We start from the raw sequence: 25584 nt of genomic DNA, 5'->3' as shown, positions 1-25584 counted from the left end.
ATTGAATTAGTAATTGAAAAATATATAATGGCGCAAAATAAACACGTATGTGTGTATGTATGTATATATATAGAGAGAGGGAGAGAGAAAGAGAGAGATATAATATTTTTTTTTGTGTCAAATGGGTCCTTAGGCCTCTTTCACACTTGCGTTGTCCGGATCCGGCGTGTACTCCACTTGCCGGAATTACATGCCGGAAAAACGCAAGTGTACTGAAAGCATTTGAAGACGGATCCGTCTTCAAAATGCTTTCAGTGTTACTATGGCACCCAGGACGCTATTAAAATCCTGGTTGCCATAGTAGGAGCGGGGAGCGGGGGATCGGTATACTTACCATCCGTGCGGCTCCCGGGGCGCTCCAGAGTGACGTCAGAGCGCCCCATGCGCATGGATGAAGTGCCATGCGATCACGTCATCCATGCGCCTGGGGCGCCCTGACGTCACTCTGGAGCGCCCCGGGAGCCGCACGGATGGTAAGCATGCTGCTCCCCCGCTCCCCGCTACACTTTACCATGGCTGCCGGGACTTTAGCGTCCCGGCAGCCATGGTAACCACTCTAAAAAAGCTAAACGTCGTATCCGGCAAGGCGCCGAAACGACGTTTAGCTTAAGGCCGGATCCGGATCAATGCCTTACAATGGGCATTCATTCCGGATCCGGCCTTGCGGCAAGTCTTCCGTTTTTTTGGCCTGAGCAAAAAGCGCAGCATGCTGCGGTATTTTCTCCGGCCAAAAAACGTTCCGTTCCGGAACTGAAGACATCCTGATGCATCCTGAACGGATTTCACTCCATTTCAGAATGCATTAGGATAATCCTGATCAGGATTCTTCCGGCATAGAGCCCCGACGACGGAACTCTATGCCGGAAGAGAAGAACGCAAGTGTGAAAGAGCCCTTAGTCATCAAAAATTTAACATAGTAAAGCAAATCAGAAAATAATGCAGCCTATGGTGAATCTAGACAAGGAGCTGTCCGCTATTACAGGTGCTGAAGTTAAAAAGGCAGCAACAAAGCTTGGGTTTAATAGTAAAACTCTTTTCTAGCTGTGTTGACCTCTACCCATTAAAACATTGAAATAAATGGGCTAAAACAAGAAACATAGACTACTGGAGCTGGAACATATCAAAACTTCATTGTAATATAGCAAGTTATTGATATAAAAAAAAAAATTGCGGTGAGGAGGCACAGACCCGGAAGCCCACAGAAACACACAGTAGCCCTTTCGTCAGCTTCCGAGTCCATGCTTCCATGGTGCAAAAGAAAGAACATGTCCTACCTCTTGCTGCATCTTGCGGAGTGCACACGCCCGATGCCTGTGTTTTGCGGACCTGTGGCTTGCCGTCCTCAACACGGGAACGGCGGCCCCACAGTCAGGCGACTGTAGCCTTTTGGAGAAAAAAAGAAAAGTAAGTGTATCTGTCCCAACTAGAGATTTATGATCTGATCATTATTTGTTCATGTCTTACTCCTGGTAGCAGAGGCATTACAACCATATAACTTTAAGTATGTCACTAGATCTGTCAAGAGTGAGGCATCTCACAACTTTTTCTCACATGGTCCCAAGAATAGGTCATCAATATCAGATGGTTGGAAGTCTAAGTCTCAGAACCCTCGCCAATCTGCTATTTGAGAGGCTGCAGCGCTTCAGTAAGTAAGCACTGTTCCCTGCACCTAGGCCGGTGACGTCACGCTTATTGGTGACATGGTCTATGTGCAGCTCAGTTCCAGCACTGTGCTTGGTATGTGGCAAAGAGGTCACAGCAATCGTCCAAGTGCTGAGGCTCCTTCAAACTGTTGATTGTGATTGGCGGGGGTGCTGAAAGTCAGAACCCCACCAATCTGATATTGATGAGCTATCCTGAGGTTATTGATATTGTACTCTTAGAAAACCCTGGTATAACACCTGGAAAAGCTAAAAAAAAAAAAAACTCCAGTCAGTTACCCTTATATTTCACAGTTGGTTACTGATTGCTTGGATTCTGTTGAAGACTTTGGACTAATCTTAAATCATCTTGTTTCAGAGAAGTATTGATTCCAGGCACCAGCATAAGGCCAGCATCACTGTAAACTGGAAGATATATGGTACATCCAGGAATTCAACAGCAGAGTCTATGATGCTGAAGCTGTGGTGACAACTGACTTTCAGGAAATAATAGTGAAAGCACTGAAAAGCCGAAATGAGTAAAATTGGTCTTGTAAATTGTGTTACTGTGATCTACAATAAAGCAATGTCTTACTCCAGTGTTATATTTCTTACTTTGCTTATATGAAAAGAGCATCATAAATCTGAAAAATGTGTTCTAGATGATCATTACCTGCTTCTGTCTCTTCCATTCTTCAAACAATGCACCCACAGAAACCTTTCATATCAGAGCATAATAGCTAAACTCTACTCCTAGAACTCTAGGTACAATGATCTTACCAACAGTGTATTTCTCCAACACATCTGAAATTAAGGAATTTTTCAAATAAACGTTTAAAAACCTCCTGTATACACAGCTCCCATACATACCTATGTGTCTCCGTGGTTACAGACTACAAACAAACCCTGTGTCGTCTGATCCTATGATGTCCTCTATCCCTTCTACTTGCTAACAGGTAGTAGAAGAAGGGGCAGGCAGAAGAGAGTCATACATGTCTCTGCAGGATCATATTACACAGGGTTCATAAAAGGGGTATTTCCATGTTAGACATTTATGTCAAATTCACAGCATATGTTCAGCAAGCCCTGGAGGAGCCAGTGCAGAGGATAGGATTGGTAATAGCCCTAATGAGATGTTGTTCTGTCACAGTGTCCTATCTCAGGCCGTCGCTCCCTGGGGTCCAGTGCAGTAAAAAATGGTGACTATGAAAGGAACCAGGTAGAGATTGTAGAACAAAGAACATCTTTCTTTACTGAGTGCAAAAAACAGATAGCAGTACATTCATCAGCAGGTCATACTAAGTGCAAGTCTCTCCTCCCAGATAATAGGGTATGGTGGATGGCAATGTGGGCGAGATGACACTTAGAAATTTGCTAGCTGACCTTATGTCTCTCTGGATTCCCTTCCCTACAGGTTTACTCTGGCATCTATAGCTGTAGGCATTCACTATATGATGCAAGCTATTAGCTGTGCCTCTCCTGAATTGCAGTGATGGTGTCTTAACGTGTTTCCCACCAACTTGCAGTGGAATCTTGATAGCTGATTGCTTGATCACTCTGCTGATTCTAATACACATAGTTTACAAATCTTCCACGGCCTAGAATCCTGTAGTCTCTCTAGAGCAATGATGTCCTCCTACATGAGCTGCCTCTGTGGTCCACATAGCCCAGAGGAGAGTGAGATGGATCACATGCTCTCTCACTCCTCATTTTCCTCTCTAAACTGCTCTAACTAGCTCTGCCCATCTCTTGGCAGGAAGTAGGACCAGCCCGCTCCTACTAAGAGAGGAGGAATAAGATGGTTAGTCAAACAGTGCCAACTGTGCCCCATCTGCTGGTGTACAAGGTGTATAGCATGACATTGCATTACAAACCATTTCAGTTGCAATATTAGTACCCCCAGGTCTGGGGTACCGTATATGCCCTAAATGTCGGATAGATTTGGATCCCACCACTGGGTCCACACCTATCTCTAGAACAAGGTGACCCTTCCATAATGACTAGTGTTGCGAGCGCTGTGAATGGAAAAGTGATTGCACATGCAGGGCTCTCCATTTACCCACCTCTCCATTCACAGTGGTCACAGCACAATTTGAGATAAGGTTTTTGGGACGGGGAGGCTAGAGATAGGTGTGGGTCCCAGAAGTGGGACTTGCATCTATCAGACATTTATTTTGGGACATCCTGTAAATATTCCATAACTGTGTACCACTAGAATTTTGACCTGCTAGTTATACCTTATATGTACAACCATATATTGGGTCCACATCCGTTCCACATTTTTGTGGCTTGCACGTGGACTTCTATGGGACCTCAAAAAATACGAACAGCATGGATGTCATCCATGTGCTTTCCGCATCCATGAAGCTGTTCCGTAAATTCTAAAACATGTCTTATTCTTGTCTGTTTTGCAGCCAAGAATAGACATTTTTACTAGGGTTGAGTGAAGTGCACTCCGTACAGCATTCAAATGTATGGGCTCTGCCGAGGTGAAATTCGTTATCTCCAAAGTCTTGCAAGACTTCAATGAATAACTTTGGACTTCAATTTTTCAACTTGAAAACAATTTTAAAACTGGGATCGGATGTTGGCTTCGGTAGCTACTGGTAACTTCAAATCCCAGTTTAAAAATTGTTTTCAAGTTAAATAATCAATGTCTGAAGTTAGTCAACGAAGTCTTGCGCGACTTCAGAGACAACGAATTTTACCTGGGTGGAGCCCATACATTTGAATGCTGTACGGAGTGCACTTCACTCAACCCTAGTAAAAATGTCTATTCTTGGCTGCAAAACGGACAAGAATAGGACATGTTTTATAATTTATGGAACAGCTTCATGGATGTGGAAAGCACACGGATGACATCCATGCTGTCTGTATTTTTTTAGGTTTCATAGAAATGAGTATATCAATGTGCAAGCCACAAAAAATGTGGAACGGATATGGACCCAATATATGGTTGTACATATATGGTATAACTAGCAGGTCAAAAATAAAGCATCCTACATCTGTTAATATCAGGAGAAGCCTGCGTGTTTATGCTTCAATTCATGCCGTACAGCATTCAAATGAAGTTTTGACCGAAGTGTTCAGATCTATGATCCATAGCTTGCTTCGCTCAACATACATTTTTATAATAGGGCCCCAGAAAATGCAGGATGCACGTGTCCGGGATTTGTATTTCTCGGATCCGCAGTTGGCAACAGCCACGTGCATGAGCTTTTATTATAATGTGACATGAATAAATGTTTCTGTCTGTGCATTGTTTGAGACATATAAGGCAATAAAAAAGGTCCTGGGATCACATTTATTTTGTCAAGCTCTATTAGAAGAGATATGGCTTCATGTGGCAGAAGTAACTTGACAGGTGGTTTATTTTAGACCAAGAAAATAGAAAATGTCAAGCTTCAGAAGGCTTTTTACTTGGTTTAATCTGCTGTGGCCAGAAACTATGATAAGTGGCAACAGAAGGACCATGTTTCTGCTGTGATCAATACTCTCTAATGTATTTGTAGCCAAGGGGGTTCACACTGGAAGGTAAGAATGTACTCAACGTATAAACTAAGAAACTTTTCTTAACAACCAGTGAATTCAGATGAAATACTGGTCCAACACAACTGCCACTCACAAGGCAGACACATTGAATGTTAGAGGTTTCCCCAGTTTCATGATATTGATGAGCTATCCTCAGGGTAGGTCATCAATATCAGATAAGTGGGGGCCTGACTCCCGGCCCCTCGCCAATCAGCTTTTTGAAGCACTGTGTCCTCTTCAAGGCTTACTTGTATGCTATCTAGATTGTAGTAGAGGAGGTGCAGTGTAATTATAGCGGGTGGTGCTGCAGGTTTATTTCCCTCCATGGCGCATATGGTGGTGCTGCCACTAAATATGGTGGATCTGTAATGGGGACACCCCTTTGCTCGGTTTTCCTTCCTTTGAAGGATATCTGGCTCCATGGTTTTTTTTTTGCATAAGGTGGTACAAGTCAGAGAAAGTATGCTATATGTGGGGCAAAATGTACTGTGTAGTGTGTGCCATTTAACAATTATCATTAATGCGCCCCATAGTGCAGCATATCTGGTGCCCTCCATTCCTCGGCTCTGGTCCTCTACATGACCAAAATGGCTGCCACCATCTTAGACATCCCCTGCAGACTGCTGTAAAAAAAAAAGGCTAAAACCCTCGCTGGTCCATCCATCCAGCCATAGCAATATGCCATCAATGTTTCTGATGAGACAGCCCCTTTAAGATTATTTTTATAACAGGGCAATTATTATTAAAATAATTAAAATATTATTAAAAAAATGTAGGTGGCGTTATTTTACATATCACTATCTATTTGATATTGCCCTTCAACAGCGGTTTCACAAAGGGCATGTCTGTTCTATAAAACATCATCTTTGAGATCACTGAAGAGATCTATATTTCACATTCCCCTATTCCTCGCAGTTTCATGCAAGACCAGTGAGTGGCTGCTTTATACTGTGCTAGGAGCTTTGATATATTACTATAATTACTGCATACATTGAAACTCAATACCCTACTTAATTCTTTGGTGTTGCACACAGCAATGTTTCACTCACCAAATTGTAACATTGATGGAAATCAGATGAAACTTATTAGATTTTAGATATATCATTATTTGTGTTTGCTATGGCATTTTGTAGCCCTTCAGCAAAAAATATTGAAATTTGGAGAGAAATTCTCTAAAAAATTAATGTCAAAAAGATTCAAGAATACAATATTACTTTGCAGAACTCTTAAATATGAAGCAATATTCAAAAGAACCAAGTTATTTCATTTCTACAACCCAAAGTGCTGGGTGTGTTGTAGACAGCTGTATGTATTTTTCGATGACGAGTTGCACCCTTGCAAATTCACTGCCACGGCGGACATGCACTCAGACTCACAGAAAAACCACCAACCAGGCTCTAGGCGAGAGGCAGGGGAAGGGTCACCTCCTAGCTAATCCCTGACCTCTCTCCCTGCACTGCTCAGCCCACATTCAGACCTTGGTGGTAGGTATGATGTGTCCCCGTGCCTGGGCTGAAACACCCTAGATTCTCTGAGATGGTTAAGAGGGGTAATAGGAGCAGCCTGCTCGCACAGAACCTGGATGGGAGAGATGACACAAAAACAACCAAGACAGCAAACAACAAAACTTGAAACCACACTTATCTTTCTGAGCTGGAACAGACAACCTTCCTTCCTAGCTTCCAAGACCAAAGTGATTCCTATAATCCGCTCAGAGCACTGGGATGGAGTGCTATTTAAACTAATGACCCCACCCAGTGCACCTGATAGGAGGCGGATCCAGCACGGCTCCAAAACAAAAACACTAAACTCGTGCTGCTATTCGGGCCGACCTCCGCACATAGTCAGAGCAGGGCATGACATTCACCGTCCCCTGTGAAAACCAGATTGCAGGTACCAAATCTCTGAAACAGTTATCTGAATTCTTGACATTACTATTCAGAGGCCCATTTCAGTGTTTCTCAAGGAAACTGAAAGTCTTAAAGATGGGCCACATCATTTAAAGGGGTGGACCACGTTGACTTGTTAGAAAGGTCTCTTGACATTAAACTGATTACAGTAACTCTTCAAGGATATTGACTTACTACGATGGAAGATCACATTCCGTCAGCTGCCAGACCTACTACAAAATACCCTTACTTCAAAATAACACTCTGACACAAACTTCTTGGTATAAATGGCCGTGGCAGCTCGTTTATTAAACAACAAATTCTTCATCAACTTTCTTTTAATGATCATAATAATGAACACATAAACACATAAATAAAATGCAATAACTTCCAACATATTGCGAAAGGATCCTAGAAGGCAACCCAAGCAAGCTGCGTTCTTCACTCCCATCTCCACTTGACTCTCCACCTTACCCTTGGCCGCAGTCACGGACCCAAAGGTACCAAATCCTCCAACATTACATCTCCATCCACCCCTGTGGGCATTTTAGCCCAAACAGGAGTCCCAGCCATCAGCTTAACGAACCTCATGAGATGCACGCTCCAACGTGTCATGCACCTCTTAAACATTGTATTGCCTTCCAGGAACCTCCATTAACCTGCCCCATTAACCAACCCTTACTTTCACTGAAACAAAATTAATAACCAAATCATGGGTAACTCACCGAATATCCCCGGACACTGCTGCAGATCCCACCCCCACCTTGGGTTATAAACAGCCCACGAATTATAACCCCCACCCCCTTTTTTAACCCTACATACACCAATCCTGAAAATCCACTTAACCCTTTCCTGCTTACATACTTCCCCCTAAGTCAAGCTACACTCCGCTACTGTCTGCGCCCCGCTCCGTTGCTCTACTTCTGAACATCCTTACAGATTTAGCAGCTGTACAGAGACCATGCAGCTGCAGGAGTGGGGAGCCAGCTGTGACAAGCTCCTCATAGAGAAGGCAGGGCTGTTTTTTTTTCTAGTATCCCTGCCTTTTCTATTGTTGTAAACACAATGCTCAATGAACGAAATATAGTAGCTGGCACTCTCTAGAATCAGGGTCACATATTAATAGTTATAATATACAGTGTGAATAATAAGGACAAATGAAACTAAATTAGCAAAATTAGATATATTTCTATTATCACACAAAGCAAAAACAAGTAATAACCTATAGATAAAAAATGTATGCAAATAATACAATAGTTGGGATAGATAATAAATAGTGATCACAATGCTAATAATTAAAATATAAGTAGTGATAAAAGGTAGTAAAATCAGGTGTCTAATAATCTGCAAAGAGATGGTGGTGATGAGATAAGTCAATATTGTTCGTATGGCCCTTCGAATGATACAGATTCGATTATTATAATATTCGGTTGCAACCTTGTATCTTTCGGATTGTAGCTGGTCCGAATTTATACGGTTGGTCTCAGGTACAAGCAGATGGAAAACAGATAGATAATCGTAATGAGTAAAACACAGAAAACCCTCCTGTTGAAGTCGTATCAGAGGGAGTCTGTAAAAGAACTTACGTGCGGGTAGGTATTCCTGGGTAGCTGTGCCTATCCCAACTATTGTATTATTTGCATTCATTTTTATCTATGGGTTATTACTTGTTTTTGCTTTGTGTGATAATAGAAATATATCTAGTTTTGCTAATTTAGTTTCATCTGTCCTTATTATTCACACTGTATATTATAACTATTAATATGTGACTCTGAATCTAGAGAGTGCCTGCTACCATATTTATTTTTAATATTTTTCTATTACTGACTGGGTGAGTCACAGCCGTTGCACCTCAGACCACTGTTATATAACGGTGGAGCCGTCCAACAACCAGACTTTAGCAAGGCTCAATGAGCGTCATGTATACAGATCAGGAATTTGCAATGCCACTTCCGTTCCTGTCCTAGCAATTACTGCATGTGATCGCACAAGCTGGTAAGGTCTGCAGTGAGGTCAAAAGCCTTGCAAAAGCTTAGATGCCGTATTCCCTTGTAACTGCGACTTATATGCCAGATCAAGCCTACCAGAAATCTGTAATAAGCAAAAAAAAAAATAATGCAATGTTAAAATGTCCCTCAAAGGTCTTGTATGAACTTATTGGGGCACAAAGTGTACAATAAAAATATTTAAAAATATAAATAAAGGATAAAAAATTAAATTAAAATAAACATCACCACTAGCCCACAATATTACTTTTAGCCCTGCCCCCGGTGACCATAAACTATATATCCGTATATCAAATTGACCATAACAGAAAGTGGATTATCCACCATGTACACGTGTTGCCTCTAAAGTTAACGATGGGAGATACATTAAACATTTTTCTCTGAACTATAGTGACGCCATATCTTACAGAACTGGACATACTGTTTTTGCTTTTACAATGCCTGTTTAAGGCTACTTTCACACTTGAGCTAGGAGGGTCCAGCAGGGGAACAGCCTGCCGGATCCTTACTAACGCTAGCCCCAGTGTGCCGCCGGAAGTCCGCTCCGGCCCCATTGACTGCATGCTGCAGTGTTAGGCTAGGGATACACCACGACATGTGTTGCGCTACAATAAGTCGCACGACACATAGGGCACAACTACACTGCAACATGTGTCGTGCGACATTGATGTCGCACCAATGACGCACAACAATTTCATAATGATAGTCTATGGTGTTGCACTGCGACATGCGACATGCTGCGACTACGACGCGTCAGTCGCAGAAAAATCCATCTTGGATGGATTTTTGCTACTGTCATGTTGCAGTATGTCGCAGTGCGACACTATAGACTATCATTATAAATATTTCACACAACATAAACCTTAGTCTTATCTCAGCATGTTTGCCATGCTGTGGCCGGACCCCCTTCCCGTCCCCATTATAGTGAATGGGGCCAGAGCGGACTTCCAGCGGAACACTTGGGGTATCATTAGTATGGGACAGCAAGCCAGACCCTTCTAGCGCAAGTGTGAAAGTAGCCTAAGGTTGTTTGTGAGTCAGTTTTAAAGAGGACCTGTCACCGCTCCTGACATGCCTGTTTTAATATCGTCATGCATTCCCCATGTAATAACAATTCTTGAGCATCTATTTTTATGGCTCTATGTTGTGCCATTCCTTTAGTATTTCTACTAGAAGTTATGAATGAATTGCTAGCAGTCTGCAGTAAGAGTACAGAGGGGAGGTAACCAGTTGGGGGTGTGTACCTGCACAGACTCACTCTATCCAATCAGTGTTGTCATTTTCAGACTGTGCAGGTACACCCCCCCCCCCCCCCCCCCCAACTGGTTACCTCCCCTCTGTACTCTTACTGCAGACTGCTAGCAATTCATTCATAACTTCTAGTAGAAATAATAAAGGAACGGCACAACATAGAGACATAAGAAAAGATGCTCCAGAATAGTTATTACATGGGTGGGTAATGCATGACACTATTAAAACAAACATGTCAGGAATAGTGAAGCCTGGCTTTGCCTTGTGTGCCTGCACCAAACCTATTAAGTGGTGCACCTTAATAATATTTGTTGCAGTTGACATGAAAAGTTGCCATGCCTTACGATTTTTTTAAGTCACAAAACGTACATATTTGCTTTCATTAATGACTGCCTAAGTGTGTGTATAGGTATGATCTAGTACTTAGAGGGGTTTTCTAAAATAAATAAAAAATTGGGTCAAGTGGGGAAAAATGCCATAAAATAATAAACGACCCAGTGGCGTAACTAGAACTGACTGGGCCCCATAGCTAATTTTTGAATAGGGTCCCCCTTGGTACCCTTAACGCAGACCTCAGACCAGACCCCCCAAAAAAATTCACCTCTCTTCTCCTCCTATGGGTGCCTCCGTTCGCACAACACAGTGTCTAGGCACGTGCTACACTGTGACCTAACGTCACACTCCATCATAGTTTGCTACTAGGCACACTACATCTCATCCTAAAGGCGTGCACTGCCAAGACTTAGGGCAGCGCTGGTGCCTGGAGAAGAAGAACAGGGAGCAGTGAGTAAGACCAGTGCTAGGACTCCCTGTTCAATGCGCCCTGAAAATAAATCCATTTGTCCTCCTCCTGTGCCCCTTTTCTGAAGAAGCCGCTTTCTCCACTTCTATCATAGCTACATCCCTGAAAAGACCCATTGCCTGATAAATCACCTGTCATACCAGTATCTCACCACTCCAGTACTCCAGTTTATGTTCATTGTGTTGCCGTGCCTGACTACCCACTGCACTGCACTGAGCACTGCAGCCAAAAAAAGGGTTGTACCAGAGTGGTGGCATTGGAATAATGAGTTATATATCAAGTGAGTAATGGGTCTTCTTCTTATTTCATGGCATTTCCCCTTGACCTAAATTTTTCTGATCTGCTGTCCCCCTGACCATTGCATCTCCTACCTGATCTTGCACCAATGGGAACATCACCACTATTCCCTATTAATCTATGCAGCCCATTGGTGCAAATCTGGCTATATACCAGTAAAGAAATCTTCTCTATCACAATACAGAGATTGCATATCTTATTTATTCTTCAGGGCCAATCATAAGCTGAAAAAACTACAAAGTCAAGACAGGCTAGCTCCATTTTCTCTATGTATTTACTCTAGTCGGATTGCATGCTGGGTATAAATATATGGTTAACTACTTGGTAAATCATCAGAATTTATCTGTAGTGCATATTAATTTAGATATTTATTACTGGAGCTTTCAGCAGTTTGCTTAGTGTGTTATACAAACACGCTTTCTCAGGGGTATAGTATACAGAAAACAATATGCCTGCCAACATGGTATGAAAATGAGACATGATCGTAATACATTTTTATTACTCTTTCAATTGTCAGTCTTAATATGAGATGCATTTCATGCGGTTTTCTACCCACAACATGGAAGAAGCAATTTGTAAAATAGGTTGCATCAATACAATTCACATATTAAACGTCATGCTCTCTCTATGCAGAGCTCTAAGTGCTCTGCTTGACCAAACCCATGCATGGCCTCCATGCAATTCTACATCACCCCTGCAGCAGCCAGAGGTAAGGGTACGGCCACACGGTCAGGTTTCCGGATGCAGTTATGGAAGCCAAAACAATGAAAGAGGAGAAGTCATATCTGTCCTGTATAATCTCTCTCCTTTTATGATCCACTCCTGATTTTGGTTTCCAAAACCACATCCAGAAACCTGACCTTATCACTAACTCCACCAAGTGATAAGAACTCATTGCTCGGGATTTTAAAAGGTGAATCTTTGCCGAACAGCAGACCACTGCACCGGCGTTATTACAGAAAGTGGTTGTCTTTGTGAGAAGACCCATAACATATCATTAATATATTCTGATGAGTGGAGGTCTGACCTCTCAGAGACCAGATGATCTGGGGAACGGCTATTCCCTGTAAAGTGACTGGACAGAACTGTAGAAGTTGCCTTCAAAACAGGTCACTTGGAGTCTCCCCTTACAGGGAAAGTTTTAAAAGAGGACCATAGGGGTTATCAACAGTATTACCTCAATAATGAAGAAGTGAAGGCATATCCTAGAGATGCCATCAGGCCATACAGTTTGAAAATACATTAAGGGTGACTTGATAAATGGCAGACTAGCAAATGTTCTGATTTTATAAATGGTCATTGAAAAGTATGACCTTTTCTCCTACAGATAGAACCTATCCAGGAACACACACCGGCTATGTGACCAATGACCATTATGTCACTGACCTCGGAAGAGGCCGAGGTGTCCATGGCCTCTTTAAACAACTGATCGGCATGGGGCTTGGAACATTTTTAAAAAGAGCTTAGATGAATTATTTAAGGAAATTACATTAATGCTTATAAAAATGTGTAGAAATCTGGGTCTCACTCCCCTTCTTCTAAAATTTACATCCCCACCTATCCCTTGGTTGAACTTGATGGACTTATGTCTTTTTTCAACCGTATTAACTATTAACTATGAGTAGGACCCTCACTGATCAGATATTGATGACCTATCCTGAGAAAAGATCATCAGTATTCTAAAACCCCTTTAAAAAAATGACTTGTTATTCTTTTTTGTGAGCTTCTAAAGCAATTTTATTGTATTTTGAGTGCAATGTCCCTTTTCACCTAAAATTACCCGGATAACATGAACATTTATCCACACAGATTTTCCAGTATTGACAATGTAGTTCCATAATAAGAAAATTAATAATTGATACGTAATATATTATTAAAAAGAGGTTGTATTCTTTTTAAATTAATTTGATTTCCACGGGCATGGGAATATTCTATTAATTACAGACATAAATTTCTGAGTAGCAAGGAACAGATGAGTGGGGGATGGTGGCATGAAAATTCATTATCAACACTTGAACCTAGTTGTTCTCCAACTGGTGCAGAGGTGGCTTCTTTCCTGCCTCTCTTCTGACAAGCACACACGCGCTCTTCTCCCCCACTGATGTTCACATCCACTGCACAGAACTGCTCGCTCATCCACAATTCACAATATAAATCGGTCTTCCTAAGGACAGCTCAGCTCTTTCCTTCCGAGTGTGAAGCATGCAGCTCGCAGCGGCACCACTGCACTTTCTCCTAATTATTTCACTGAGCAGCAGGTGGAGGGAGTCCTGGAATACAGGGATGCTCTGAAGGACAAAGCCGCCTGCTGGATACACAGCTCTCTTAAGAGGGGCACCAGCATCTTTCTGATTCTTTCACTTATGCTTTGAAAGAGCAGAATCCAAGAAACCTTGAAAAAGCAAGTAAATGGAGCACAATCATATCTACAACAGCTCTCTCCTGTCTCACAAGTATGGCTGTGGATTGGGATATGTACCTGTTATCTACTACAGCCTCTTGCTTTGTCTAGGATTACCAGGTAAGGGCACATTTTATATTTGAATTATATATATAAAAAAAAATAAAAAATTCTCCGCCTGCTCTGGTGTGTATGGTTCAGACAGAGCTATAATAACTGTGTAACGGTGATAGATACCGTAATATCTGCAAGGAACATCTGCATCTACAGGAGGTTTCAAAATACACAAAAGACATCATAAATGAGATTGTATCCCTAAGCTGTATTTTTAGTAGATGCATCAATATTGTCAAGGTACCATTCTCGGACAAGTGATTACATGTATTAATATTATTCGAATTTTCTTCTTTTTGGATACCAAAGATTCTTTTAACTGACCCTCAAATAAGGTTTTTCAACCATCTTCAACTCAACTCAAGAACAAGGGGGATCCCATTCCCTGCTTTCAGTGAAGAGCAAATTATACATGCACGGTTACATCTCCATTGAAAAGAATTGAAGTGTGGGGAGGCCAACTTAGTTGCCAGATCTTTACACTGTTGACTGACCCCACCGATCCGAGGTCATAAAAGTTTTTCACAATCTGGATCCTCAAAAATAGCCAGTTTGCCTTAGTCTGTACTTGACTAATGTTAATTTTCACTGATATGGTTTTGACCCCAGTGCCAACCCTGGAGGACAATATTATTTAGAGCTGCCATCAGGTGGGATGCTATATGCAGAGGGCCCAAGAGCCACATGTGGTTCCCGAGCTACTGGTTGGGTGGAGAACCACTTCTTAAGAGCTTTGTTTGTACATAATGAGCATAGCAATCTACCAATTGTAGATATAATTGTAGATTGTAACTAAATACACAGTTGAGTCCCATAATTATGACCACTTTCTACTTTTGACGTAGGTAGTGTGTAGCTCATAATGAAGTCATGTGTCGTGAGCTAGGTTGCTGGCTATATAAGGTGTGCAATAGGCGGTCTGCACACATATTCTTCGTAGCTTTCACAGGTAAAAGGGGTGATTAACAGCATTGCAATAAGGAATGGTTATTGGCATTCAGGCCAAGGTGACAGTATTTTTGAAACTGTGCAGTTGTGAACTGTTCATGTGCTGCTGTGGAGAAGGTGCATCATGAGTGGACAAATTGCACCATTGAGTGACATGGAGACTCCGGAGCACATGTGCCATTGATGTGAGAGGTGAACATCAGCTATGCAGGTGCATGATGGCGGACTGACACACTACAGTGTGTCTAAAATAACTGTTCTTCGAACCATACTGCATATGGAGATGGTCACTGCACTTTTGCTAACGAAGCTGCATTAGCAGAAAATGCTTAAATTTTCATGGCAGTATCAGAATTGGTCCTTCGCTGATTGATAAAGGGTTGTCTTCTCTGGTGAGTCACGTTTTCTGCTTCATTAAATAGATGGACTTTGGTGTATCAGGTGAGAGACATCAGAGAACAAATGAGAACCCTGCGACCATTGCTGGAAGAACACAAGCTGATGGTGGCAGCGTTATGGTCTGGGGAAGTTTTTTGGGGGGATTCTCTGGGCCCACTCATCAATGTGAAAGATACTCTCAGCCGATTTGGGTATGAATCCATCCTTGCAGATAACGTACACCCATACATGCTAATTGTCTTCCCTGGGGTGGATAGGATCTTCCAGCAAGACAATGCAAAATGTCACATGGCTAGAAATGTCTGACTTTGGTTGGAAGAGCATGACCAAGACTTCCAAGTACTACCCTGGCCTCCTAATTCCCCAGAATTAAACCCAACTGAGCATCTGTGGAACCACCTTAATCCCCGTCATATTCATTCTATTGATCCTCCTCCACGCACCTTCCAGCAACTGCAGTCAGCATGGCTCCAGATAAATATGACAACCTACCAGGACCTTATTGAGTCACTCCCAGCCCTCATAGCTGCAGTCCTGCACACAGCAGTTAGGATATTAGCTGGTGGTCATAATAATGTGACTCAAATGTATATATATATGTATATATATATATATATATATATATATATATTACGTCTAAGAAAAGAATGAAACCAGAAAATCTAAAAGCTGAGCTGTTGATATCATGGTTTGCCTTAATATGCTAATGTAATAGTGGGTTAAATGATTTTTTCTTACAACCATGACGTGAAGATTAAAATTCAAGCCCCACATTTTACTCTGTTCAATTTTCTGCTTCCTTGCTCTGTAAGAGATTATGGAGATGAATCAGGAGAACGGGAACCTTGATATGTAGATATGTAGAGATCCTATAGAGAAGTAATTTAAGCAGTCTCATGAAGAATCCACAGCGAGCATGCCCTTGATTACCTTCTTCTTGTTCATATTTTACAGTATATTGATAATTTTACACACAATGTCCATCCCTATGTCAGTGATCTGTTAGCGATAGATTGTTTAAAGATTTAGCCAGTTAACCCCCAAATCTTGAAGAAATTAGATGAACCATCACAGGTCATTGAGGACTATCACAAGTTTTCACCTTGGTTTCCTTGAATGTCCCCTTGTTTTAAGGTTCGCATGTGTAAAATGATTGACTAGAGAACCAGGTCAACTTATGCAATGTAATTACCTTTGTGATTCACAGCCAGCTCGGGGCTGTTCTACCTTCATCCCCTGTTTCAAGGAATGAGAGCTCTTCTTCTCTGGTCTTCAGGTGGGATGACATAAAAGCTTCATGCACAGAGTGTAGTGTGGTTAAGATAGACGATTGACTATATGCATATTAAAAACAGTTGTCCAACCTTCTCTATGCTGGGAAGGAATTCTTTTTAGTGGAGTCTACAGTGGTAGATGATATCATCTGGATGATATCAATGTATGTAAAATGTCTGGTTGGTTGGACTTTGACTCTCAAGCTAAGCATCTGCTATGAACAATCCCATGTGTTGGTTTCCCTATTTCCATCAAGTTAATGTTAGCACAAATATAAGCACTCCTTACTAGTGTTGGGCGCGAATATTCGAATCATGAATATCGTCACTTTGAGAATTCGCGAATATTTAGACTATAGTGATATATATTCGTAATTTTGAATATTCTAGATTATTTTTTTTCACCACTAACCTCCATTCTTGCTTGTGGGCCACTGAGAAGGCTGCAATGTCTTTGTCTGAGCTTAGCAACATACCTAGCAACAAATAGGAAAGTTGCCTACCCCTTACTATATAAGGACCTCCCCAGCAGCCATTTTCTACAGTTTTTTTAAAGTTCTGAAAGAGACAGCAGTGCCATTGCTGTGCTCTGTGCTTTCCACACTACATCAGATAGATAGTTAGATAGCTTATATATATAAATATAGATAGTTAGTGGGAGATAGTCAGTGTAGGTTAGATAGTGATATAGTGTAGCTGTTGCAGTGCAGGGTGTTAGGTAGTGTGATAGGAATTACTGTTTCTCTGCTGTCCATACATACATGCTACATAGTGCTGTGAGTCCATAACAATACTTAGTATTCAAAAATAAACGTAGTTTGAGCAGCTCTCACCTGCCTAGGATTCCCACTTTGAGGCACGGAACCGCTCCCGCGCCCGGACTGGGAGCAAGTAGTGATAAATGCAGAAAAAGGGAAGTTGTCCAACCTGTCTTCGTGGTAATCCAAAAAGCACCTTATTGAATATCAAATGTTAAAAAACATCCAGGTACAGGTAGCATATGTCTACGCGTTTCGGGCAGAAAACAATTTAGCCCTTACTCATGACTCAGTCATGAGTAAGGGCTAAATTGTTTTCTGCCTGAAACGCGTAGACATATGCTACCTGTACCTGGATGTTTTTTAACATTTGATATTCAATAAAGTGCTTTTTGGATTACAACAAAGACAGGCTGGACAGCTTGTAAAATGTAGCAAAAGTGACCCACGCCTGTATTTTGCGCGCATTAGGCTACTTCCACACTCGCGTTTTGGCTTTCCGTTTGTGAGATCCGTTCAGGGATCTCACAAGCGGCCCAAGACGGATCAGTTTGCATTCTAATGCATTGTGTAAATGTATAGCTTGTGGCTCCTGGTAGTCATATGTTGTTGTTTTTTGGCTCTTTGTGTCTGTAAGGTTGGCCACCCCTGCACTATAGCAATAGAAGCAAACATAACATAAGGATTAAGCCCTCATTTTAAGGCCTCATGCACATGGCCGTTGTTTTGGTCCGCATCCGAGCCGCCGGATGCAGACATATTCACTTCAATGGGCCCGCAAAAGATGCGGACAGCACTCCGTGTGCTGTCCGCATCTGTTGCTCCGTTCCGTGGCCCCGCTAAAAAAATATAACATGTCCTATTCTTGTCCGCGCTTTGCGGACAAGTATATGCATTTATATTGAAGGCTGTCCGAGCCGTTCCGCAAATTGTGGAATGCGCACGGACGCCATCCGTGTTTTGCGGATCCGCGATTTGCGGACCTCAAAACACACCACGGTCATGTGCATAAGGCCTAATGATAATATCTGAGACTCTTAGCCAATATATTTTGATCAAAACACATCTGTGCCCACCTACCCAGTGCCACGGTGGTCTCAGGTCAGGCAGTTCCTACTCTAAACCTACCTATGCTGTTGGGCATCTACTTTCAGGAGAGCAGACCCTGCACGTATAGTGTGTTGCTCCTATTCACCTCTGTGTGCATCAGTAACCAATGAGAGGAGGAGCACACAAACCTATATGTACCACCTTAATCAAGGTCACCTTGTAGGTCCATCCTTTTTTTGTCGGGGGGGGGGGGGTGGGAGAAGCATCGCAAAGGGGTGGGAGTTTGGAAGGGAATCAGGGGGGTAAGGTTTAAGGAAATGAAAATAATAATTATGATGTTTTATTCTGTATGGAAATATTATTGCTTAATACAAATTTATTGGTCATACATTAATGAGATCCTTAATGGTTTTTCATTTGTATATATATACATTTGGACATTTTCACAACCCTCCACTGCTGTTACTATGATCTTTAAAGGGGTTGTCCCACAGAAAATATTTAGCAGTTTTAGAACCAGCACCTGTATCTGAATTATTTTGTATTTGCATGTAATAAAAAATTTTGCATAACCTCTGAGTTATTCAATAAAATGTATCTGTATAGCGCCACCTACTGTTTGTATTTTTCTTATTTCTTCCTGCTCACTAAGATGGCCACACATGCTTAGTTTCATCCTTTTAACTGCCTCCTGGGCTGTGATTGGGAGAGCATGGGCACGCCCCCTGAGCTGTGATTGGGAGAGCATGGGCACGCAGACCCCTCTAGCAACAGTAAAATAGACACCCCCCTTGAGCGGTCAGCTTGATATAAATCTTGCAGAGCAATAAATTGGCAGATTTTTGGATCCATGTGAGGTACAGGGCTGGTTCTAGATTTGTTAGAAAGAGGTTATCATGTACTATATTTTTTTTACATTAGTCATGGGACTTAAGTTCCATACAAATAATTAGGGAATGTAAAAGGATAATGCCACCATCAGTTCCCATAGTTCAGTTTTAAAGGTTCTGCAAAAGAGCATCTGTCATCCTATAAAACCAGGCATAATGCATTGTATTGTTGATCCTGATGAGTACCACCATGTCTTACTTATGTGCCTCCGTTGCACTGTTCCCGAGATATTACTTTTTATTCATATGTGACTTATCTCTTCCTTATGGGTGGGCCCAAGCCCCTCAGAGCACCAGATCTTCTCAGCCCTGCCCTATTTGACACTCCCCCTTTCCTTTGATTGACTGGACTAGGCACTTCGCCTGACCCTGTAATCTCACACCTGCATCATAGATGTCAATATGAGTCCTCAGCAGTGCAGATGACCACTGAGCATGTGCCAATTGTATTATCTATGGCGCAGGTGCAAGACTATAACCTCATTCAGACACAAGAGCTCCAACTTGTTTGTGCACTGGATGGAAAAAATTTACTATTTCTTTTTCAGATGAGGTTTGACATGACTGTGCAGTCTGTTTTAGGGTATGATCACACAGTCAGGTTTCTGCATGCCGTTTTGGACGCCAAAACCAGGGGTGAACTAACTCCTTAGTAAACAGCCTGTTTTGGGCCTCACTGACCAAGCGTTTTTTCTTCATTGCCTCCTTCCAAGAGCTCTAACTTTATGGATATTTCCATCTATGTAGCTGTATAGGGCCTTTTTTGTGAGACAAGTTGTAGTTTTTAATGGTGCCATTCTGGGGTACACATAACTTTCTTATTAACTTTTATTAACTCTTTCTAGGAGGGGATGGGAAAAGAGATGGGAAAAAAAACATTTTAATGTCAGTGCTATACTGATATTGACCAGCAGGCTGCTCTAGAGAGGCGCAGCCTGCTGGAACAGACTCAAGGCAGGCTTGAGGCCTATACCAGGTCGAAGCCTGCCTATACACATATGGCCACCCTGCAATTTCATTTGCGGGATGCAGATGGGGACAAAAGGAGTCTGCTCTCTCTGTCAACCCTTACGTGCATCAGACACCATTGCCCGAGGCATGTAAGGATTTAAACAGCCCAGATTAACACTCCTGCCCATCCGGGCTGTTAGAGTTAGAGTGCTGCTCTCATGTGACCCGTGCAGTGCTTAGAAAAGGCAGCAGCCTAAAGCCATTGAGAGATGGCCGTAAAAGGTGTAAAAAACCTGAAGAAGTTGTATCTGTCCTGGAAGCCTTCTCTCCTTTTATGAACCACTCCTGGTATTGGCTTCCAGAACTGCATCAGGAAACCTGGCCGTGCCCTTACGCATTTTTAAGAATGGGTGAATCTTGCAGGAAAATCTGACCTAAATGGTGCATGTTACGATGTGAATTGGCCCCTTGACTCGTCGTACATTTGGACAGCACCTAGCTGTGAACATAGCTCGTGTAAATTGGTCCTAAGATGTTGTAGGGTTTAATTTGACAAATATCGAACAGCTGACTTGTACCAACTACGGACTGTGGAGATTTACCATGTCCGGCATGTGCTACCACCATTTATGGCATGAAGCAGGCTTGGAGCTGCTGTAGATTTCAGTCTTCATTCACGCTAGAAAACTGATGCAAAGGAAGAGAAATGTATCAGGTCTGCTAGCCCCACCTCCACCCTTGTCACGCCCCATTCTCGGATATTGGCTAAGGTGGCGTACAAACACCACATGTGACTAAATTTGGTCATATTGGCATTTAAAATGTCACAATGATTTTTTTTTTCCCGCCAGGTAATTGGCAGAGGGAGTTTATAAAGCTCGCCACTGTGTTATCATAGAGGGAAGGCTGTCAGTCACCGATAGGACCTCCTCCTCATAGAGGGAAGGCTGTCAGTCACTGATAGGACCGTCTCCTCATAGAGGGAAGGCTGTCAGTCACTGATAGGACCTCCTACTCATAGAGGGAAGGCTGTCAGTCACTGATAGGACCTCCTACTCATAGAGGGAAGGCTGTCAGTCACTGATAGGACCACCTCCTCATAGAGGGAAGGCTGTCAGTCACTGATAGGACCGCCTCCTCATAGAGGGAAGGCTGTCAGTCACTGATAGGACCGTCTCCTCATAGATGGAAGGCTGTCAGTCACTGATAGTACCACCTCCTCATAGAGGGAAGGCTGTCAATCACTGATAGGACTGCCTCCTCATAGAGGGAAAGCTGTCAATCACTAATAGGACCACCTCCTAATAGACGGAGGGCTGTAAATCACTAATAGGACCGCCTCCTCATAGAGGGAAGGCTATCAATCACTGATAGGACCACCTCCTCATATAGGAAAGGCTGTCAATCACTGATAAGACGACCTCCTCATAGAGGGAAGGCTGTCAATCACTGATAGGACCTCCTCCTCATAGAGGGAAGGCTGTCAATCACTGATAGGACCTCCTCCTCATAGCGGGAAGGCTCTCAATCACTGATAGGACCGCCTCATCATAGAGGGAAGGCTGTGAATCACTGATAGGACCGCCTTCTCATAGAGGGAAGGTTTCCAGTCACTGATAGGACCATCTCCTCATAGAGGGAAGGCTGTCAGTCACTGATAGGACCTCCTCCTCATACAGGGAAGGCTGTCAATCACTGATAGGACCACCTCATCATAGAGGGCAGGCTGTCAGTCACTTATAGGACCTCTTAATAGAGGGAAGGCTGTCAGTCACTGATAGGACCGCCTCCTCATAGAGGGAAGGCTGTCAGTCACTGATAGGACCATCTCCTCATAGAGGGAAGGCTGTCAGTCACTGATAGGACCTCCTCCTCATACAGGGAAGGCTGTCAATCACTGATAGGACCACCTCATCATAGAGGGCAGGCTCTCAGTCACTTATAGGACCTCTTAATAGAGGGAAGGCTGTCAGTCACTGATAGGGCCGCCTCCTCATATAGGGAAGGCTGTCAGTCACTGATAGGACCACCTCCTCATAGAGGGAAGGCTGTCAGTCACTGATAGGACCTCCTCCTCATAGAGGGCAGGCTGCCAGTCACTGATAGGACCGCCCTCTCATTGAGGGAAGGCTGTCAGTCACTGATAGGACTTCCTCCTCATAGAGGGAAGGCTGTCAATCACTGATAGGACCACCTCCTCATAGAGGGAAGGCTGTCAATCACTGATAGGACCATCTCCTCATAGAGGGCAGGCTGTCAATCACTGATTGGACCGCCTCCTGGACCTCAAAGCCCAGAATGAGCAGGGATTTAAATGAATGACATATGAGTTATACTGAATCTTTTCCTACAAAACTACAGTATATATCTGTCTGCTTAGCTCCTACTGCTCTATAACATGCTGCCTGCAGCTCAGATACTATGTTTAACATGACAAGTTCCCTTTAAGGGAATGTATCACCTATAGTTTTTTACTAGTTGAAAACATATTCTACTTTTATATCCAGTTTTTATTTTCTGATGCTTTTATTCTCTTTTTTTTAAATGCAAGATTATGGGGCCATCTTGCAGCACCATGGAACATAAAAACAAGGAGATGACTCCCTGACTTTATGTAATTTTTTCTAGACATGCCCTGTGACCCGACAGAGGTCATTGTGCAGGAGGTGGGAGTGTATACTGTAAGTTGTGACCATCACCAACTGTGAATCGCGTATCCTGTGCTATCTTTACCAAGGTGTCATCTTCTATTGTAATCCTGTCCGTAATAATAATGAGGTGATTGCTGAGAAGTGATCTCTACAGACCACATGGTCCAACTTATTATTAGGCTTAGCGGCCCGTGCGAAAACTGCAGAATGGTATGATTTGTTCTTAACTATAGATAGGACATGGAAAATGGAAAAATTGTAAAATAAAAATGTTCAAGGCTGTGGACATTTTTCATGTACTTTGCCCTATTCTGTTGTAGGAGCAGAACAGCGAAAATGATGAAATCTCCAGGTCCAACACATGCAGGACAAAAACGGTGCCCAATGAACCCTATTGATTATATGGAATCCATCAGGTTTCCATCATGTGACTTAGCATTCTACTGTACAACATATGCACATAATTTTCATGCATATAATATAGTAATAAATAATAGTAATAGTACAATAGTATAATGTATTCATAATATGATGATAGCATCATATACTATCCAAGCTATCAAACGTCATAATCATTTCTTCCAGTTTATCGTACCTTAGATGCCAGAGAATGATCAAATGTCCAGAGCAATCATTTTACAGTATGAAGCAATATGTACAATGCCAAGATTACAGGTGTTGAATTCTGCTGAACTATACAAAATAAAATCCTGAGAGCTTTTTAATCTGGGGCTAAAAGTAGGCCATGCAAGCAATAAAATGAGAGCTTGCAAGGACAGACAAATGATGTAACACCAGTAGTGTTATTGATACACTTTCTGGATGTGCACTGACAAGTGTTATCCATAAGCGGCACATGCTGCCGTATAGTAAACCATCTAGCTCATAGCAATACAATATAACTAGCTGATTGGGAAATAACACCTTAAACTGGCAGAATGGGGTTTCCAAGGCAATATCACAGAAGACGTTAAGTAGGAAAATGTTTATGTTGCTTAGTGCAATGATGACGGCTTGCAAGGGTCTCATTAGGTGCCTTCAAGTAAGGGATCTCATTTAATGAGATACAGTGTGTAATGCTGCTCCCCGGTAGTGTTGATCACGAATATTCGAATTGCGAATTGTTATCGCGAATATCGGCACTTTGAGAATTTGCGAATATTTAGAATATAGTGATATATATTCGTCATTTCGAATATTAAAGATTTTTTTTAAACAGTACACATGATCCCTCACTGCTTCTAGCTTGTGGGCCAATGAGAAGGCTGCAAAATCTTTGACTTTAGGAGTAGTGTTGATTGCAAATTTTTCGTACTGCAAATTTTTATTGCAAATTTTCCAATTGCTGATTTACGCAATCAAGAAAATAATGACTGATAACGAATTCTCGAATTCTCGAATATTCACCCAAATATTTGCGAAATATCACAAATTAGAATATTGCCCCTGCCGCTCATCACTACTCCCTGGTTGCCATTCAGTGGTGTGGAATCAGCTTAGTGGCAAGTGTCTACACTTCCTGATCCCTTTGGGTTTGGAAAAGTAGCAGAAAAAAAGACTTTATAGCAATGAAGGATTATAGTTTGCAAGAAGAGAATCCGAACATGCCATAAGACCTCAAAGATGAGGGATGTGGAGGGTTCCAAGCTTCAAAGTCCATTTTAGTACCACCTATCACAATTCTGGTCTATGTCCTAAGCTGTATTTACTGTAACATTAAATAGTGTCCTAGGCACTGCCAATATGGTGGGAAAATTTGGTGTTTCATGGCCAGCCATGGGTATATAGATGTAGCCAGCCTTAACTTGACTCCTGGTGAGCCAGGATGGTCACTATAACGAGGTTTTTTAAATTTCTGCAATGTGATTTTTTTTTTTGTGTTCACATGTTAAGCCACTCAGGTTGATGTTGGCTTCATCTCTATGTGACTTTGGGGGAGGCTGCAAATATAACTGATGGACATTCCCACCATTGGGGTATTTGTATGTAATAGATGGGAATTCCTGTCATCGTACTAATTAGAGCAGAGAGCTTCTACAAAGAACTTGTCTTTGTATTGTATGGACAGGTCATTGATTTCATTGGTGGCATCCGCTGATTCTTTTTTCTCGAGTATCAAGAACTCACCGGTGAGTCAAGGTTCAGCTTATCATCAAGGGACCTGTTTGTGCTAGGGGATTTAACTCTTTGAAAGAAGTGTCAGCAGAACAGACCCTTTAAGTTTAGGACATCATTTGAATGTCCTCAGACAATCAAGCCAGGGGGTGCTGCTACATTGGACATTCCTGAAGCACTAACCAAATGGGGACATTACTTTTGGGTGGAGGAACCTATAACTCCTGCAATATTTTACCTGTTTACTCCCATTGTCAGGATCATTGAGGCTTCCAGCAGTTAGACACTACCAGTCAGTTAGCTATTCCCAACCAGAGGATATGGAATAACTTGTAATTAACAGAATACCCCTTTAACTAGATTTATAAGATCTATGGCCTTTGTCCTCTTCATTCTGATAATTGTGTGTTTCAGCAGTCAGATCTCACTGTCAGTGTGTCAGAGCATGTGCCCTCGCTGAGCTCTCTGAAGCTGAAGGGTCCTTCACAGCAAAAGGTTTATTACATTCTCTTTAGAGAGTTCGGTTGAACTAATCTATCAGACTATATTACTGTATATCTGTTCCAGTACTAAAGTCCCATTTACATGGGCAGGTTATGGGACCAATTATTGGGAAC

At 42.3% G+C, this 25584-nt stretch overlaps 1 protein-coding gene across 1 annotated transcript in view; it reads left to right on the top strand.

Moving 5' to 3' along the window:
* Positions 1-13700: 13700 nt before the first annotated feature.
* GPR139 (G protein-coupled receptor 139) overlaps positions 13701-25584 on the top strand; it is an 88356-nt gene continuing 76472 nt past the window's right edge. The window contains exon 1 of the mRNA XM_044305122.1: positions 13701-13937. Within this exon, the coding sequence (XP_044161057.1) occupies positions 13826-13937 (112 nt within the window). The 5' untranslated portion in view covers positions 13701-13825. The remainder of the gene's footprint in view (positions 13938-25584) is intronic.

The sequence above is a fragment of the Bufo gargarizans genome, chromosome 8 (genome assembly GCF_014858855.1).
Source record: "Bufo gargarizans isolate SCDJY-AF-19 chromosome 8, ASM1485885v1, whole genome shotgun sequence".
NCBI lineage: Eukaryota > Metazoa > Chordata > Amphibia > Anura > Bufonidae > Bufo > Bufo gargarizans.
Note: the sequence above shows the minus strand (reverse complement) of the source record. Positions and strands in the feature narration are given on the sequence as shown.